Source organism: Ctenopharyngodon idella, chromosome 22 (genome assembly GCF_019924925.1).
Source record: "Ctenopharyngodon idella isolate HZGC_01 chromosome 22, HZGC01, whole genome shotgun sequence".
In the NCBI taxonomy this organism is placed as follows: domain Eukaryota; kingdom Metazoa; phylum Chordata; class Actinopteri; order Cypriniformes; family Xenocyprididae; genus Ctenopharyngodon; species Ctenopharyngodon idella.
In genome coordinates this window covers 23,972,722-23,989,379 of record NC_067241.1, presented here as the reverse complement: position 1 = coordinate 23,989,379, position 16,658 = coordinate 23,972,722, and the positions used below count along the sequence as shown (strand labels likewise).

At 38.4% G+C, this 16,658-nt stretch overlaps 1 protein-coding gene across 6 annotated transcripts in view; it reads left to right on the top strand.

Moving 5' to 3' along the window:
- Positions 1-15,398, top strand: part of myt1b (myelin transcription factor 1b) — a 40,362-nt gene extending 24,964 nt beyond the window's left edge. The window contains exons 12-23 of one of the 6 annotated variants that reach the window (XM_051880093.1): positions 344-534; positions 3,771-4,034; positions 4,126-4,280; positions 4,381-4,443; positions 4,655-4,723; positions 5,708-5,770; positions 6,472-6,555; positions 7,465-7,686; positions 9,462-9,553; positions 9,657-9,760; positions 10,347-10,490; positions 10,583-15,398. In XM_051880093.1, the coding sequence (XP_051736053.1) occupies positions 344-534; positions 3,771-4,034; positions 4,126-4,280; positions 4,381-4,443; positions 4,655-4,723; positions 5,708-5,770; positions 6,472-6,555; positions 7,465-7,686; positions 9,462-9,553; positions 9,657-9,760; positions 10,347-10,490; positions 10,583-10,723 (1,592 nt within the window). In that variant the 3' untranslated portion in view covers positions 10,724-15,398. Of the gene's footprint in view, positions 1-343; positions 535-3,770; positions 4,035-4,125; positions 4,281-4,380; positions 4,444-4,654; positions 4,724-5,707; positions 5,771-6,471; positions 6,556-7,464; positions 7,687-9,461; positions 9,554-9,656; positions 9,761-10,346; positions 10,491-10,579 lie in introns of all 6 variants that reach the window. The other 5 variants (XM_051880092.1, XM_051880095.1, XM_051880096.1 and 2 more) reach the window with 5 other exon arrangements.
- Positions 15,399-16,658: the final 1,260 nt, after the last annotated feature.

The window sequence follows — 16,658 nt, the reverse complement described above, 5'->3', positions numbered from 1 at the left end:
AAGGTTAGCAGTAAAGGTAACACTTTAGCATAATGGTCTGTTATTAATAGGAACCTATGCAGGAAGTAATGCAGGAGAAATGAGTTGTACTACATTAACAACAGCTACTATTATTAACTAATATGGAAACAAGATTAGCTAATCAGATTATCAAATTTAGGACTAAGATAGTTCCTTATTAGGTAATCAATAATAACTGAATGAGATTAGCCTCATTAAGAACTATCAACTATGACAAATTATTCTAAAGTGTTACCGTGGTAAGTGAGTTTGGTAGAGTGCTCTTCAATGGAAGAATCAAGTCTTTACTATTAACTAGCGTAATATTCTCTTTTGCCCACAGCCAAACCTCCATTCCCCAGGGCCTCCCCCCCAAGTCCCAGCTTGCACGGTGGTTATGGAAAAAGCTCCTCCAGTGGCTATGATTACTCCCATGATGCCGAAGCTGCCCACATGGCTGCCACTGCGATCCTCAACCTGTCCACACGGTGCTGGGAGAGACCAGAGAACCTCAGCATCAGACACCAAGATAAGGTACAGAACAAGCTCATATAACGCAGACTTTTAACCAATCACAGTTCTTTTTTTATGTGTCAGCTTTACAGAAAAGACTTTAAATAGTTTATGTGGAATAAAATCATGCAACAAAATGTACACACAAATTTTCAGTAAAAATTACATTTATTGTAAAGATACTCAGAAAACGAACTGAAAAATACTGTTCTGCTATATAATAGTACACTGTTTACTTCAATTGTTTACTAGGATAACTATTTACTATGGACAGCACTCAGCTAAAAACAAACAGTTGGCACTTAAGTTAGCACCCAAACATTGCCAATATAGACTAGTGTTGGGTAGTAATCAACTAAAAGTAGTGACGCTAACAACTAAACAACATTTTTTAGTAGCTTAGCTGTTTTGATAATAAAGAAGCTATTAGCTAACAAGCTAATTTTTCTGACTAGTAATGAGTAGCTTGACAAAATCCATGTGCCTTGCAACCTAGCTAGCTGAGGCAATAATCAAACATTTTCTCTCAAGTAGTGTTAGGAATTCATTTTAGCATTTTGTTTTTTTATTGGGTTTCATTTGGGTGATTCTAATTAAAAAAAACAATTCACAAATTCATCTTTGATCTGAGTCTTTGATCAACAGTTTTCTCAGAAGTCCCTATAAAGAATTTTACATCTTTTTGTAGTGAAATAAAATGTTGTTTAGTACCGCTGTTTTTGATTCATTTATTTAAATGAGGGGTGTTTTCTAGTCTTATTAGCTGCATTTAGTTTAGCATGTGTTCAAGTCCAAGCTACAGTTTCAAACAGCATTGCTAAGCACACACACTATGTGCAAATGTTTAGTAGTAAATAAGAGTGGGTTGTAATGGTAAGCATCCATTAATTGAATAAAGTCTTTCTCCGTGTGATTGATCTTCAGCAGAGTTTGTATCAGATGAATGTTACGTTAGCACGAATGCGTTTGCTTGCTGTTGAGATCTTATTGCGTCATCTCCCCTCCCTTTCATCTGTCCCTCTGTTCGTTTCATCCTTGTCTCCTCTTCATGTTGTTATTGCATTAAGTTGATAGTGAGCTCCCTAGTTAGGGGAGGACCAGGTGCTCTATGTTCTTTTATTCAATATTTCCATGGTTAATGCTAATGAGGGCATCTCTCTCTTATTCCCTCAATTTCCTCTCCCTTTTTTTCTTTCTTTTCTTTCCTTGTCCCTTTTCACACCCAAAGATATAATATATCAGCCTCTTACCTCCCCCTCCTCCATCAGAGAACTCTAGGATCTATACTGTAATTGGAGAAGCTCTGTCCTCGATATTGTGATTTAAAAAAAAAGCTTTCTCCTCAGCCCAGGGAGTGACTACTTCATCATTTTTTGATTTCCTGACATGTTTTTAGCAGAAGGGGATAAAAGGGGAAGATTAATGGGCAGAAAGGCCCAGTGGCTCAACGCTAATCAGACTGGGACTGCTCTGGGATCAGTGCCTACTGTGTGTGCTCATCTCCAACTTCATATGCACTCACACAAATATGTAAACATGCCCATTTTAATACTAATCCATCCATCATCCGTCTACATCTGCACACATTGTGTGTTATAATAGGAACACATGTAATAACTGTTACTTTGTTGTGAAGCTTAATTCTTTCATTCATTTTACTCAGATTGTATTGCATAATTACATAAATGCATTGCGTAATGTGTTGATTTTCTAAACAATTGCATTGCAATGCCTTGGCAACACCTCAGCAACCACATAGCAATGTGCTAAACCACATAAAACACATTAGCAACTGCATAGCAACACCCTAGTAACCACACAGAACACATTAGAAACTGCATAGCAACACCCTAGCAACCAAATAGCAATGTGTTAAACCACACAGCACACATTAGCAACTGCATAGCAACACACTAACAACCATACAGCAAAAAAAAACATAAAAAAACATACAGACCACTTTATCAACCGCATAGCAATGCATTTGTAAACACCCCAGCAACCACATAGCAATGTGCTAAATCACATAAAACACATTAGCAACTGCATAGCAACACCCTAGCAACCACACAGAACACATTAGCAACTGCATAGCAACACCCTAGCAACTACACAGAACACATTAGCAACTGCATAGCAACACCCAAGCAATCACATAGCAATGTGCTAAAAAAAATACAGAACACATTAGCAACTGCATAGCAACACACTAACAACCACACAGCAATGTGCTAAAAAAAAAAAAAAAAGAAAAAACATACAGACCATTTTATCAACCACATAGCAATGCATTTGTAAACACCCTAGCAACCACAGGCAATGTGCTAAAAAAAAATACAGAATTCCCTAGTATCTACAACATAATGACAATCACCCACAATACCCGAGCACTACACTTTTTCACCACTCACATTTTTTTGTAAAATGTAAAAAGTTTTTTTCTGTAATCATATGCATTTTTATCACATCTTCACCCACAACACCCTAGCAACCACATAGCAACGCCTTAGCAAACACCCACAAGACCCTAGCATACACATAGAAATGTGCTATAAAAAAAACAATACAGAACATCATAGCAAAGACTTGTCAATAATCAACAAATGTGCAAAAAAATAACATATAGAACACCATAGCAATGCCTTGGCAACCACACTCTGTTTTTATTGCATTTTCAACCACAACACCCTTGGAAACCACCTAAAAACCCTAGTAAGCACATAGTAATGTGCTGAAAAACTCTACAGAACACCATAGCAATGCCTTGGCAACCACCCACAACATCCCAGCATTGTGAAAGCGAGTTTTGCACCACTCACATTTTTTGTAAAATGTAAGAAAAGTTTTTGTTTTTTGTAATCATATGCATTTTTATCATATCTTCACCCACAACACCCTAGCAACCACATAGCAACGCCTTGGAAAACACCCACAAAACCCTAGTATCCACAAAAAATTAAAAAAAAAAAAAAACAATACAGAACACCATTGCAAAGCCTTGTTAGTAATCAACAAAACCCTAGCAACCACATAATAATGTGCAAAAAAAAAACTTAACACCATAGTAACACCTTGGCAACCACCCACAACATCCCAGCATTGTGAAAACAAGTTTTGCACCACTCACTCTTTTTTGTAAAATGTATGAAAAGTTTTTAATTCCGTAATATTATGCATTTTATCACATCATCGTCATCATCATCACAAGCCCAGTTATAAATATTAAATACAACATTCATTATGTTTCCCTGTTGTAGAGTATGGAAATTGAGGTGGATGAGAATGGCACCTTGGACTTGAGCATGAAGAAGCCCATAAAGAGAGAAGTGGGCATGCCTTGCGCCAGCCCTGAAGTGCGTTCCCCAGATCTGTCTTCATCATCTTCATCATCATCCACATCTCTTCACCATGGCAACAGCAGCATCTCGCCCCACTCTTTACACACCTACAAACAAGAGGAGTGGGAGGGGCCTCTGGACTACACCAAACCCAATCGGCAGAGAGAGGAGGAGCTAGAAGAGGTACACTTCCTGTAATGTAAATTAGGCCGGAAAAAGCAGATCTATCATTTGTTGTGCAAACTGGTGTAATATACATTGCATCTTTGCACAGATGGACCACAGCGCTCAGTCATTTGCTTCTTCCGACCCTGAGGATTGCGACATGATGCAGGACGTCCTGGAGGACAGGAAGTACCCCGGAGAGGTCACAACCCCCAGCTTTAAGGTCAGGTTCCAGCCCAAGGACACCAAGAAAGAGCTCCTGCTGTAAGTCACTTCTAGTTTGCATGCATTTCTGTGCACATATTGATATTCAGCACAGTGGAATCATTTCACTCAGTCAGGCTTTTGCATTTGTCCCTTGCAGGTGTCCCACTCCAGGCTGTGACGGCAGCGGACACATCACCGGAAACTATGCATCCCATCGCAGGTACATAGTGTTCAGGGTTCACCTCTCTGTCCTTCTTTTGCCTTCTGAGGGGAAATATCAAATAAAACACGACATCACATAGATGTTATCTTTCTCTTGCTTAACTCTCGCCTGCTCTTTGCTTTTTACACTGACTTGGGACATTCTGGGTTCTTTTGCTTTATCTTCTCGCCTCTCTTTTTTCCCACTTGTTTCTTTTCAATGTTTTTAGCCTTTCTGGGTGTCCTCTTGCTGATAAGAGTCTTCGGTCCCTCATGGCAGCACACACAGCTGAACTCAAGTATGTCTGCTCTACTTCTGCTCTTTTTCTTTGTTCTTGTTCACCTGGGTTCACTGCTCAGCTAAATGCTGCTTTTACTCTTTTCTTTGTATTTTCTTTGTCATTGTCTTGAAAAAAAAAAGGCAGTACAGTACTCATGATTCAAGTTGCTGTACAGTTACAGTATTAAAGTTACAGTATATGCAGTGTTTCTAAATACCTTCTTCCTTGTATGCCATTGTTCAGTCAAGCAAATATATACTATCGTTCAAAGGTTTGGGGTCGGTATGATTTTTTAAAAATCATTTTTTTAGTCTCTTTAGCTCACCTTTTTATTTTAATATATTTTCAAATGTAATTAACTTCTGTGATGTCAAAGCTGAATTTTCAGCACCATTACTCCAGTCTTCAGTGTCACATGATCCTTCAGAAATCATTCTAATATGCTGATTTAATGCTCAAGAAATATTAAGTATTATTAATGTTAAAAACAATTTTGCTGCTTAATATTTTTGCAGAAAGACTACTTGAGGATTCTTTGATGATTAAAAAGTTAAAAGAACAGCATTTATTTGAAATAGAAATATTTTGCAACATTATAAATGTTTTTAATGTCATTTTTTATCAGTTTAATAGGTCCTTGCAGAATAAAAGTATTCATTTCTTTCAAAAAGGAAATCTTACTGACCCCAAACTTTTGAACGGTAGTGTGTGCAAGGTGGGCAAAATACACAATTTAATTTAAAAATAGCAAATAAGTCATGCACAACATTGTTGTAATTAAATTAATATTTATTTTATATAATATTAACTAAAATAATTTGATTAAAGTAATTGATTAAATGAAAATTAAATAATTAATTTAAAAAAAATTCTATCCTGTAATACTATTCTATAAATTGGATTGAAATTACACTGAAGTACACACTGCACCTGTTTTTGGAAAATTAGTTTATTACAGGTATTATAACCCATCACATTTTAAGTTTAACTTCACTTTCCCAGATGTCCAACTCCAGGATGTGATGGTTCAGGTCATATCACTGGCAACTACGCGTCTCACAGAAGGTATGGCCCGATGAACAAGCCCTCCATATCATACATATCAATACATACACAGGACAGAGAAGTTTAGTGCCAGTTGTATATTAGACACACACGTGAATGCCACACTTCATTTATTACTCGTCCCCATTATTGAATATTTTTTTAGATAGGAAACTGACCCCAAAACTTGTGCAGTTTTCTTAATGCACTCAATGGCAGCATCTCTGTTTATCTGAAAGCTTGCTGAGGTCACTGTTTCCTAACCAGGCACGAGACATCAAGCAGTAAACCACGTGCAAAAAGACATTTTGTAGGCCATTTGCTTTATATTTCTGTCACGTTGCACTCAGTAGCCTCGCCCACATTGAATTCTCATTGGTCCAAATTCCTACTCCACATAGCTGTTGAGAGATTCAGGTAAATTGGACCACTTTTTGCCATCTCAATGACGAAAAATGTTCCACTTTACCTAAAATCACCTTATATTAGATATCAAATATTTTCAGATTGGCTGTGATTTTGTAGCATTTCACTTTCAGTGAGATAAAATTGCTGGAAACTCATTTCATCGCGCCTGGTTAGGATATGGTGTATGCTTGCATCTTTATTAATAGTATTTGAGTTTGGTTTCTCCTACATTGCTTTGGGTCAGTAGTGCTGGATCCTTATTGTTCTGAGTTTCTGGCTCCTCTGATCATGAGCTGCATACTCTCTATTTTCAGTTTGTCTGGGTGTCCACGGGCCAAGAAAGGTGGAATAAAAACAACTCCCATCAAGGACGACAAGGAGGACTCCGAGCTCTTAAAGTTCGTACTGCATAGAAAGCCAAAGGCTTTTCCCCATTTCTTTTACGCCACTGTACGGTAAAAAAAGGAAACATTTTAGGCGGGAATATAGTAAGGGAATGATCAAATGTTGGATAATAGGTTTGTCCAACCACACAGTCATTTAACAACAGTGTAAAGCAGTTTAGAAAACCCCTCTTCATTCAGACGGAAGTGATTTAGTAGAGCATTTCCAGCTAGAACCACTTGTGATCCCAAAATACTGTGTTCTACTTTGTTAAATATCACCTTGGCAACCTTCCAGATAACTCCCTGTACATGAGCTTATGAGCCAGTGCATGGAGCCCCGCATGGCCAACTAGTGCTAGTAATGTTCAAATTTCTTTGGGAAAAGGCCTTATGTGTTTTATTCCATTATACATCTTCAAAAAGCAAGAACAAAAAGTAACACCCAGTTATACTGCTGAGGAAATAAAAACTGTGAACAATATATTACAGCACAGATGGCTCATGGGGTATTAAAATATTGTGCATGTTTTTCTTAGTAAGTCATCTGCAGTGCAGTGTGTGGGTTTTTGTCTCCTTGTTTTTTGCGACTGCCAAGTGTAGGAGCTTTTTATCCACATAATTCCACTCCAGTCAATGAGCAGCCGGCATATGGCGGCACTCAAGCTCCCCAATGTGTAAAAATCTCTTTTTTCAGTCTATTTCAATGTTGTAATATTCACAGTCACTGTTGGGCAAAGTATGTAGCTAAATATGGCCGTCTTTACAAAACTGAATAGAGACTCGAGTGAGACAGAGAGTAAACAGATGGAAACTGAAGTCAATAGCAAGGTCATATTTCTAATGGGATAAATGCTCTTACGATCTCTAACCAAACTCATCTGTTTTATCCCGTCTGTCATTATGTTTTTCCTTCTCTCACAGATGCCCAGTGCCGGGTTGTGACAGCCTGGGTCACATCAGTGGGAAGTATGCCACTCACCGCAGTGCGTATGGATGCCCGCTGGCGGCCAGGCGGCAGAAAGAGGGTTTGTTGAACGGGTCTCCATTCTCCTGGAAGGCGTTTAAGACAGAAGGCCCCACCTGTCCCACACCAGGATGTGACGGATCGGGACACGCCAACGGCAGCTTCCTCACCCACCGCAGGTAATTAAGAGGAGAAAATATGCTACGTGAAATTTGTGTCAACCGGTGGCATGAGTTTGGGTGGGAAACCTGTTTGAAAACAGTTCTTATTTTTGCAATTCAAACTAAAGGTGTAGTTACATTAGCGAAACTTTGTTGGAGACAAAGTTGCCAATAGTGCAGCAATGCATGCAGAACTGTTTACTCAGAGGTCACTTCCAAACCAAGCAGCTTTACATTCATAAACATATTGAATTTTTGTGTTCAAAATTCAGCAAACTTGAAATTTTTCACCTGTTTCTTGCTCAAAATTCCCAATTGCTTGAATTTTCTATTGAGATGACTGCATTCCGCCCACAGAATTTCACTATACAAAGCTAAATGTGAATGTAAAGGTCAAGTATGGTAACCCATACTCAGAATTTGTCCTCTGCATTTAACCCATCCAAGTTAGTGCACACACATTAGGAGCAGAGTAGTGAACACAATGCAAACTGTGGACATACACACCCGGAGAAGTGGGCATTTCCAGTCATTTCCTGCCGGTATTGAGAATTGAACCCGCAACCTTCGGGTTACCAGTCTGACTCTCTAACCATTAGGCCACAACATGCCCGTGACCGCACCTTAAAGAGTTAGTTAATCTTCAAAACACAAATTAAGATATTTTTAATGAAACCTGAGAGGTATACTGTCCCTCCATTGAAAGTCGAGGTAACCAAAATTTAGATATGGTCCTCACTGCAGAACACGACATCCAGGCAGCAAGGTTGGATCCAGATCCAACTCCTCCCACTTTACATATCCCTAAACTTACCCGTCTCCGCCCCCTGGATCTAAACCTACCCATCTCCACCCCCTGGATCTGGATCCAACTCCTCCCACTTTACATATCCCTAAACCTAGCCCCTCTCCGCCCCCTGAATCTAAACCTACCCGTCTCCACCCCCTGGATCTGGACCTAACTCCTCCCACTTTACATATCTCTAAACCTACCCGTCTCCACCCCCTGGATCTAAACCTACCCGTCACCACCCCCTGGAACTAAACCTACCCGTCTCCGCCCCCTGGATCTAAACCTACCCATCTCCACCCCCTGGATCTGGATCAAACTCCTCCCACTTTACATATCCCTAAACCTACCAGTCTCCGCCCCCTGGAACTAAACCTACCCGTCTCCACCCCCTGGGTCTAAACCTACCCATCTCCACCCCCTGGATCTGGATCCAACTCCTCCCACTTTACATATCCCTAAACCTACCCGTCTCCGCCCTCTGGATCTCATGTTCTGCAGTGAGGGGCTACTGAAAATTTAGAAGATCCGAAAAAGTCATAGTAAAAAGAATCCATAGGAATCAAACTGTTTAATCCAAGTTATGTGAAGAGACATAATCACTTTATATGATAAATAGGTTAAATTTAGACATTTATTTACATCTAAACAATGACTGACACATACATAGAGTGCATCACATATTGTAAACATCTATGCGCTAGAGCCAGTGAGGTTTGTTCTAGCGTGTGACGCACACATAAGCTTTATGTTTACCAAATGTGATGGGCACTATCATATATGTGTTTATATGTGAATAAAAGCCTAAATTAAAAATGTTCATCACAGAAAGCAACTGTATCTCTTCACAAGACTTGGATCTTTAATAGCACAGAAATGACACACTCTGCATTTAGGTTTAAGGGTGTTAGCCAAGTCTGAGTCATTATGGGACTGCTCCTAAAGCAAATGTGTTGTTGTGTTTTGTGATGATTGATGATGGATCAATTGTGTTCGGCCCCAGTCTCTCAGGCTGCCCCAGAGCCTCCCTCAACAAGAAGAAAGCCAAGTTCCCTGGAGAAGAGTATCTCAGCACTAAGTTCAGAGCCAGTGACGGTAAGACATCCTTCATTTTCTCCTACATTTTACCTCCATCATCTCTTCTGATGTCATATTTTGTGGACACTCAAGATGACAACATTTCTCTTTCTCTTTACAGTCTTAGACAATGACGAAGACATCAAGCAACTCAATAAAGAAATCAATGAGCTCAATGAATCCAACAATGAGATGGAGGCAGATATGGTCAACCTTCAAACACAGGTTAGCTATACTATACATCTCTTGACAATCTAAAAGAAGTTTGATTGTACACTGAAATTTTGGTTTGTATCACCATGTTGTTTTCGGACACGGTAAAACCATGGTATTCTTTAGAAATATTACTTTGATTATCATGTAAATAGCATGGTTTATGGATATGCTAATCACTGGACATCAGGATGTATATACAGTACTGTTCAAAAGTATGTAGTCAGTATTTTTATTTTTTTTATATTTAAAGAATCAATACTCAGCAAGGTACGGAAGAGGATTAGGGCCAAGTAATAATAAAATAAAACCATCTCAAGATTAAAGTCATTATAATGCGAGATTAAATTTCAAGAAAAAAAGTTGAAATTCAATGTCGAGAATAAAATTAAATTTCGAGAATAAAGTCGTGTTTCGAGAAAAAACTTTGCAACTGGTGCAACCAAAGTATTTCAACTAGCTGACTCGCAATCAATTTTACGTTTACAATGTGAAAAGACATTTAAGCAGTAGAAACATGTGACAAACATGCATTGCTAGAAGTAAATGTCACTTATGGGATGGGAAGTTGGAATCATCAGTTTTTGTGGTGCTTTAGATCACATCTATGGAGAAGAACCTGAAGAACATCGAGCAGGAGAATAAGGTGATTGAAGAACAGAACGAAGCGCTGTTTATGGAGCTGTCTGGACTCAGTCAAGCTCTTATACGGAGTCTGGCCAACATTCGCCTGCCTCACATGGTGAGTTACAGCAGCTCCCATAACTTTCCTCTCCTACATGAATTAGATTTTTAAATTTTAAAACTCACAATTTCCGATTTGCATTGCAGCAGGAGCCAATCACAGAGCAGAATTTCGAGAGCTACGTGAGCACCCTAACTGACATGTACACCAATAAGGACTGCTACCAGAACCCAGAGAACAAGGCCCTTCTGGAGACCATCAACAAGGCGGTGAAAGGCATCAAGGTCTGACTAGGCCAAAAGACGAGAATGAGAAACAGAATCGTGGAAGAGAAATAGAAACGTAGAGCCATGGGAAGAGCATACAAATGACACACAAAAAGGGCATTCAGGTTTTTTTGAACAACAATCTAAACCTCCATCCCAGGGAGCAATTCTGTGAGTTCAAAAAGAGGTATATAATATATATTACTATAAAGGACCAAAATCCACAAAAGCTGCTGGATTGGAAGGTGAAGATGGAACCAAATTCTTTATTTACAAAGAAAAGGAGAGACACAAACTTAGGTTTCTTTAGTTTTTGCTTTTACATTCATACGGTTCTGGAAGAAGGAGCTGGGAGTAGAACCTCCAGAAGATGTGCTGCCCAGGCTTTAGGTGAAAGAGAGTCTTTTACTCGTTTGTGAGCACGCTGCTCCTCCGAAACAACAAATGTGACGCTCCAAATACAAGTGATCCCTACGTGAGCCCCGGCAGAACAGACATATGCAGTATTTGCTCATCTTTCCTTCTTTTCCCGAAGAAAACGAAAGTGGTCATGGGAAATGAGATACAAAGTGAGCGAAATGCGTGTGCAACCATATCAGTGCCATGCGGTTGACTCTGTAAATTCCACTTGTTGAAACACTACTTTCTTTATCTCAGCAGCCATTTTGTTTGTTTGTTTGTTTATTGGTTTGTTTTGTTTTAGAGCGACACACAGGCACATTAGCTTGCTCTCCTTTATTTGTAGTCCTTACACTGTAGGAATATTTACCCAGCGTAGTCATATCTATTACATATGAACAATGAGTTGCACTTCATTTCAGTCCATTCAACATCAGACAAGATGTTGGATTGTCACTGATCTATAAATTATACGAAATTTGTCCAGACTCTACTGTAATTTATTTATATTTTGTTATAATTTAATTTTAACTGTATTATTTATTTGAATTCACCTATTTAAATATTCACAGCCCTTCTGTTTATGAAAATGTGACAAGGAACTTGCCACAACAATATTAGGAAAGAGAGAGAAAAAAAAAAAATGTACCACTAATTTTTATAACTTCTTTTCATTTGATGATAGAGTTTTTAAACATTTTTTAAGTGCAAATATTTTTAACCAACAATGTTTTGATAATTTTGTAATTTTTTTTTCTCTTTCTCTCTACCTGTATATCTATATCTATCTCTAGCTGTCTCTATTTGCATTTGATTTGATTTGATTTTTTCGAATTTCTAACAGCTGAAGGAGAAGTATAATCTCTATTTATTATTTATTTAATATTTATGATGAAATTATGAACTGTGATACGGTTGTAATGTATATTTATTTTGTAACGTCTTCGTGTGTTTGTGAAGTCTTAGTAGTCTTGAAGAACCTTTGGCGATATAAAAATAAAGACAAAAAACATGTTTTGGACTACAGAATAAAACATGATGATTATCGAGGGTTTTCCTTATACCAGCATTACTTCCTATAGGAATGTAAAGAGAGAAAAAAAAGCAATTCCAGTACTGTGGAACCTACAGCTTTGACTCTTGCCCCGTCCGTCTCAACAGGAAGACGACGTTCTTCTGGATCTTCTTGTGCTTTTTTTTTTTTTTTTTTTTTTTTTATACCTCCTCAAGCTCTCAGTAGTGGCCAAAAACTGTTTCCCCTGAACGTTCCTAATGAATTGCAAATGGATTATTTTTTCTTTCTTGCTAAACGTATCTTTATCAGACCATGGGAAGCGGGCGTTTTTGTGGCGGGGGCACGGGAGACGAATACCAACCATCCTGACAGAAACTCTTGAACCACAATGTCCTTACTCGACTAGTATCAAACAAGCATACACCCGTGTAGCCTTATACTAGATTTTTATTTCTTCGACGCACAAAGTGCCACTGACCTGTGCTTTCGTTACCAACTCCGCCCATTCAGCACCCACACTACCCTCGGGTCATGTGACCGTGGCCTAAGTGGGGATTGTTACAGATGCCTTTATTCCTTTGCCGTGATGGCCATACCTACACAATATATTCATTCTGTATTTAAAAGAAAAAAGACAAAAAAACTATATATAGTATATAAACATACATATATTTTTACAGTGTAATTGTTAACTCTTTTTTCTCTTATAATAGCTAAACAGAAACAATATCTTTCCAAAAGCTGTGAGTACTACTATCCATAGAAGACTAAATAATATAAAAAAAAAAAAAAAAGACAGACCCAGTTTACTGTGGTTGCAGGATACGATGTGTTTTTTTGTAATATGTAAACGTACATTTGTAAAGCGAAGAATATGAGGATGTTTGTAGAGTTTCCTATTTTCTGGTCCAACCTCACTGGGCCTCTATATGTATGTCAGCCGCATTAATGGGACAATGGTTAACAGATTAGTCTTAGGCCGTAATCGTTTAGACGCATTGTAGTGTGCTGAAAGTTCTCCTCGGTGGATCTGTCTTTAGTATTGTACGGTGTTGTGCAGTTCTGGTGGAACACGCCACACTAGATACGTGTGTAAAATGCCAATCATCGCAATGACAACTGTATGACTCATAATAGCGAGTTGTGAAATGAACATTGTGCCTCTTTTCAGCTGGTCGTTTCGTTAAATAGTACACAGCGGTCATGTTGTTCATTTGCTTTTATGGCAGCAATATTGTGATGGACAGAACATGTGTGCACTTTTCAAAAATCTTGAATGCCAACTAATGACCTTTCATCTAAAAGGTTTTTCTTTATGTGCGCGCGTGAGTGTGTTGGCTGATTCTTATATTATTATTTTTTGAAAAGATTTTGAAAAAAAGGTACAAATGGCTATTCGTTGCACCTAACAGAATTGGGATGAAATATCGCAAATGTCTTTGACTTGTTTGTTGTTGTTTAATGTGAATCTGTATCCTGTCTGAAATGTCAAATGCCCTTTGACCCAAGTTTTTCTGTTTTTACGAAAAAGATAGCCCTTATCCATCCGAATCAGATCTGTTAGCCCTCAGCAACAAGCCCTTTGTTAAAATGAAAAGAAAAAAAAGATGTGAAATGTGCTGGTATGAGCGTTTGCTTGGAGATTGTCATTGACGTGCCCTCGCACATGGAGAAAACTGAGGAGATGCATAAATCTTTGTCCATTTCCACAGAATGTCAGATCCTCTGCCGGCCTCATTCGCCTCGTTCTCTGTAACCTTTCCGCGGGAAAGATGTGTGCGTTGCATTTCAATATCGCAGCATTTCCTTTGCTTTAAGAGGAATCTAAAGACCTTGTCTATCAGTAACAGCAGAATTTTCATTAGAGTTCTTCCTTCTGTTAAACTGCGTAGAGGGAATACTCACTACAGATGTCATATCGTCTTATTACGATGGGAGAAACATTTCTATCTGCTTATTGCTGCTGACATGAGATAGCCTAAAGCATGTGTGAATTATTCTTCCTCGGTGCATGCTTCTTAAACGCCTGCTGTCGGTGATGATGAGCAGCTATGAATGTGAGGTTGAGTGTGTTGAATCTGCCTAATAATGTAGCATGTTCTCTGGAGCAGTGTAGCATCTGCAAATGCAAGTTAGCATATGTAATCCCTCCCCGTGGAACCAAATAAGGGTTTGTACTTGTAGGGTGACGGATTGGTTTAGCACCTTGTACTTGAGAGTCCGGCCTTTCCGAGACTTGTGCCAATTAAAAAGGGTTCCTATGTAATTTCATGAGAAACGATAACAGCTAAAAAGTCAGAAGGCTTAACACGACACTGTTTATCCCATTAAGCTGATATAACCAAAACGGCCCTCGCTCTGTAGGTACTGTAGCTTACAGCTCTGTGGTTTTCTCATGTGTGCCTTTTCTCGCTTCTGTTCGCTGCAGGAAAGGGTGTGTTTACATTTAAGGACTGGGTTCAAATCCCACTCAGGACGCCAACTTTTCTCCTATTTTTTCTTTCCTTGCTTTTTTTTTTCTTTTGGGGGTGGGGTGGGGTGGGGGGGTAATAGGAATTCAACAAAGTTGTGAACACCAAAAGCAGATCATATTGAAATCCATATTCAGCTTATTGTTCGACATGAAATAAATCACAATATGTAACACTATTCTTCCCAAAACTGTGATTCTGATTCAGGTATGAAATTGTGTGGTGGTTCATTTCATCGAGTCTGAAATAATCATGGAACGCATTTATGCACGGGCATTATCCTGACAACAATGGGATTCTGTACATTTGTAATAAAGGACAGTGTTGTTGTATTAAAGAATATTTCCAAGTAAATTACGGAAAAAAACAAACTTGTATTTTAACCCACGGCCAAGGCTTGTCCTCTTGCATTCTTTTTATAGAGATCAGCTATTTTTACTGGTGATTTTGTAGCCACAAAATGATTGTCCTTTAGAAAATGACAAAAAAAAAAAAATGTACTTCCAAAAATAAAAATAATAATAAGCACTTCCACAGTGATAGACTACATGTTTTAGTCACTTTTGTAGCAGTGGTAGTTTCCTTGATAAGGTTTTATTTCTGTAGAGCAGGACAAGCTATGGCTGTGCGTGATGCGAGGTAACTTTGGAAATGAAGTGTGTAGTTGGTTTTGGATTGTGACCGTGTTTGTGTATCCTTGTACCTGTGCTCATTGGTATCAGTGTTAAAAGAGAACAATAATGTCTGTTTTGTGGAGGTATCGTTCATTTCAGTGTTATATATGGAAAACTTAAATAAAGAGTCAATAATGTGATCTCTCTGAGTATACACTTCCTACATGATGTGTTTGATTTTTGCTTGTTAGTCAAAAGAGTGGATACAGTCACTGCTTGATTACATCTGGTAATTAATCAATTTGATGACTAAAATGTGGGGGAAATAATTATAAAGTACAAAAGTGTATGCAAACTTTTGACTTTTGTATTTTGTTCCAAATATTTAATCTTTATCAGCGTCATGATAGTAGCTACAGCTGTGATGAGTGATTTTTACAGTCTGTTAGGCTTATAAATAAGTCTTTATAGACTTAAAGCGACTGACAGCAGATGGAAATGTGCCACCATTTGCAAATCTAGGCTTATTTTGACCTCTGCTGGAGACATTGAGACATTACCACACTCATATCGTATGAGGATTCAAAACCCTCCCTCGGTATGACGAAATTCGTTTTAGAGGTGGGATGAAATGATATTGCTAATCATAATCTCTGACAGACATATTTAGGAAAGTGCTTTTAGGTAAAGATAATTTGCCACATCAGACGTGAATGAATCTAGAGGTGCTTAGAAGCGCTTTATTTGAGCTAAAATGAAAGAAACCCATTAATGTTCATAAAAATTAGAAGAAAAAATCACGAGAACTGTGCTTTGGGCGCTACGGACAAGATTTTCTCAAATGATGTGTGAGGGATTTTAAACGCAGGTTCTACTGGTGTTTCGAATCGAATCTGCATTTGAATGAATCTTTTTGGTGAATGAATCGTTCTCGTACCATACAGTGAACTCATTTCTTTCGATGTTGTGTCCTTCCTTCAGTAGACTGCGAACTGTGAAGGAGCATTTCACTGGTCGATGAAGAGTCTGAACAAGATTCGGATTGGAGAGGTGCTCAACGAGGCATCTTTGTGAACTTGGCCTACTGAACGAGTCATGAGTCAATGTGACAAAATGGCCATACACAATTTAAATGACCTAAGGACGCCATTGAAAGTCAAAATTTATTTAGACAATTATTTTGCTTGACAAAATCGAGGGGGGAAATGATACAGTAATGGTGAAAACGCTTGTGATAGCCTACTTTAACAGTCTCTTAGGAGATTTGTCATGTATACCTAACCATTTTTGGTTCGAGAACGTTCTGGGACGGTTAGTTTTTGGTTACAAAAAGGAATTATTGATCAAACGTGACAGTAAAGACATTTCTAATGTTACGAAATATTTCTATTTTAAATAAAATAATGTTCTTTTACTGTATATTTTATCAAATAAATGCAGCCTTTGAGCATAAGAGATAC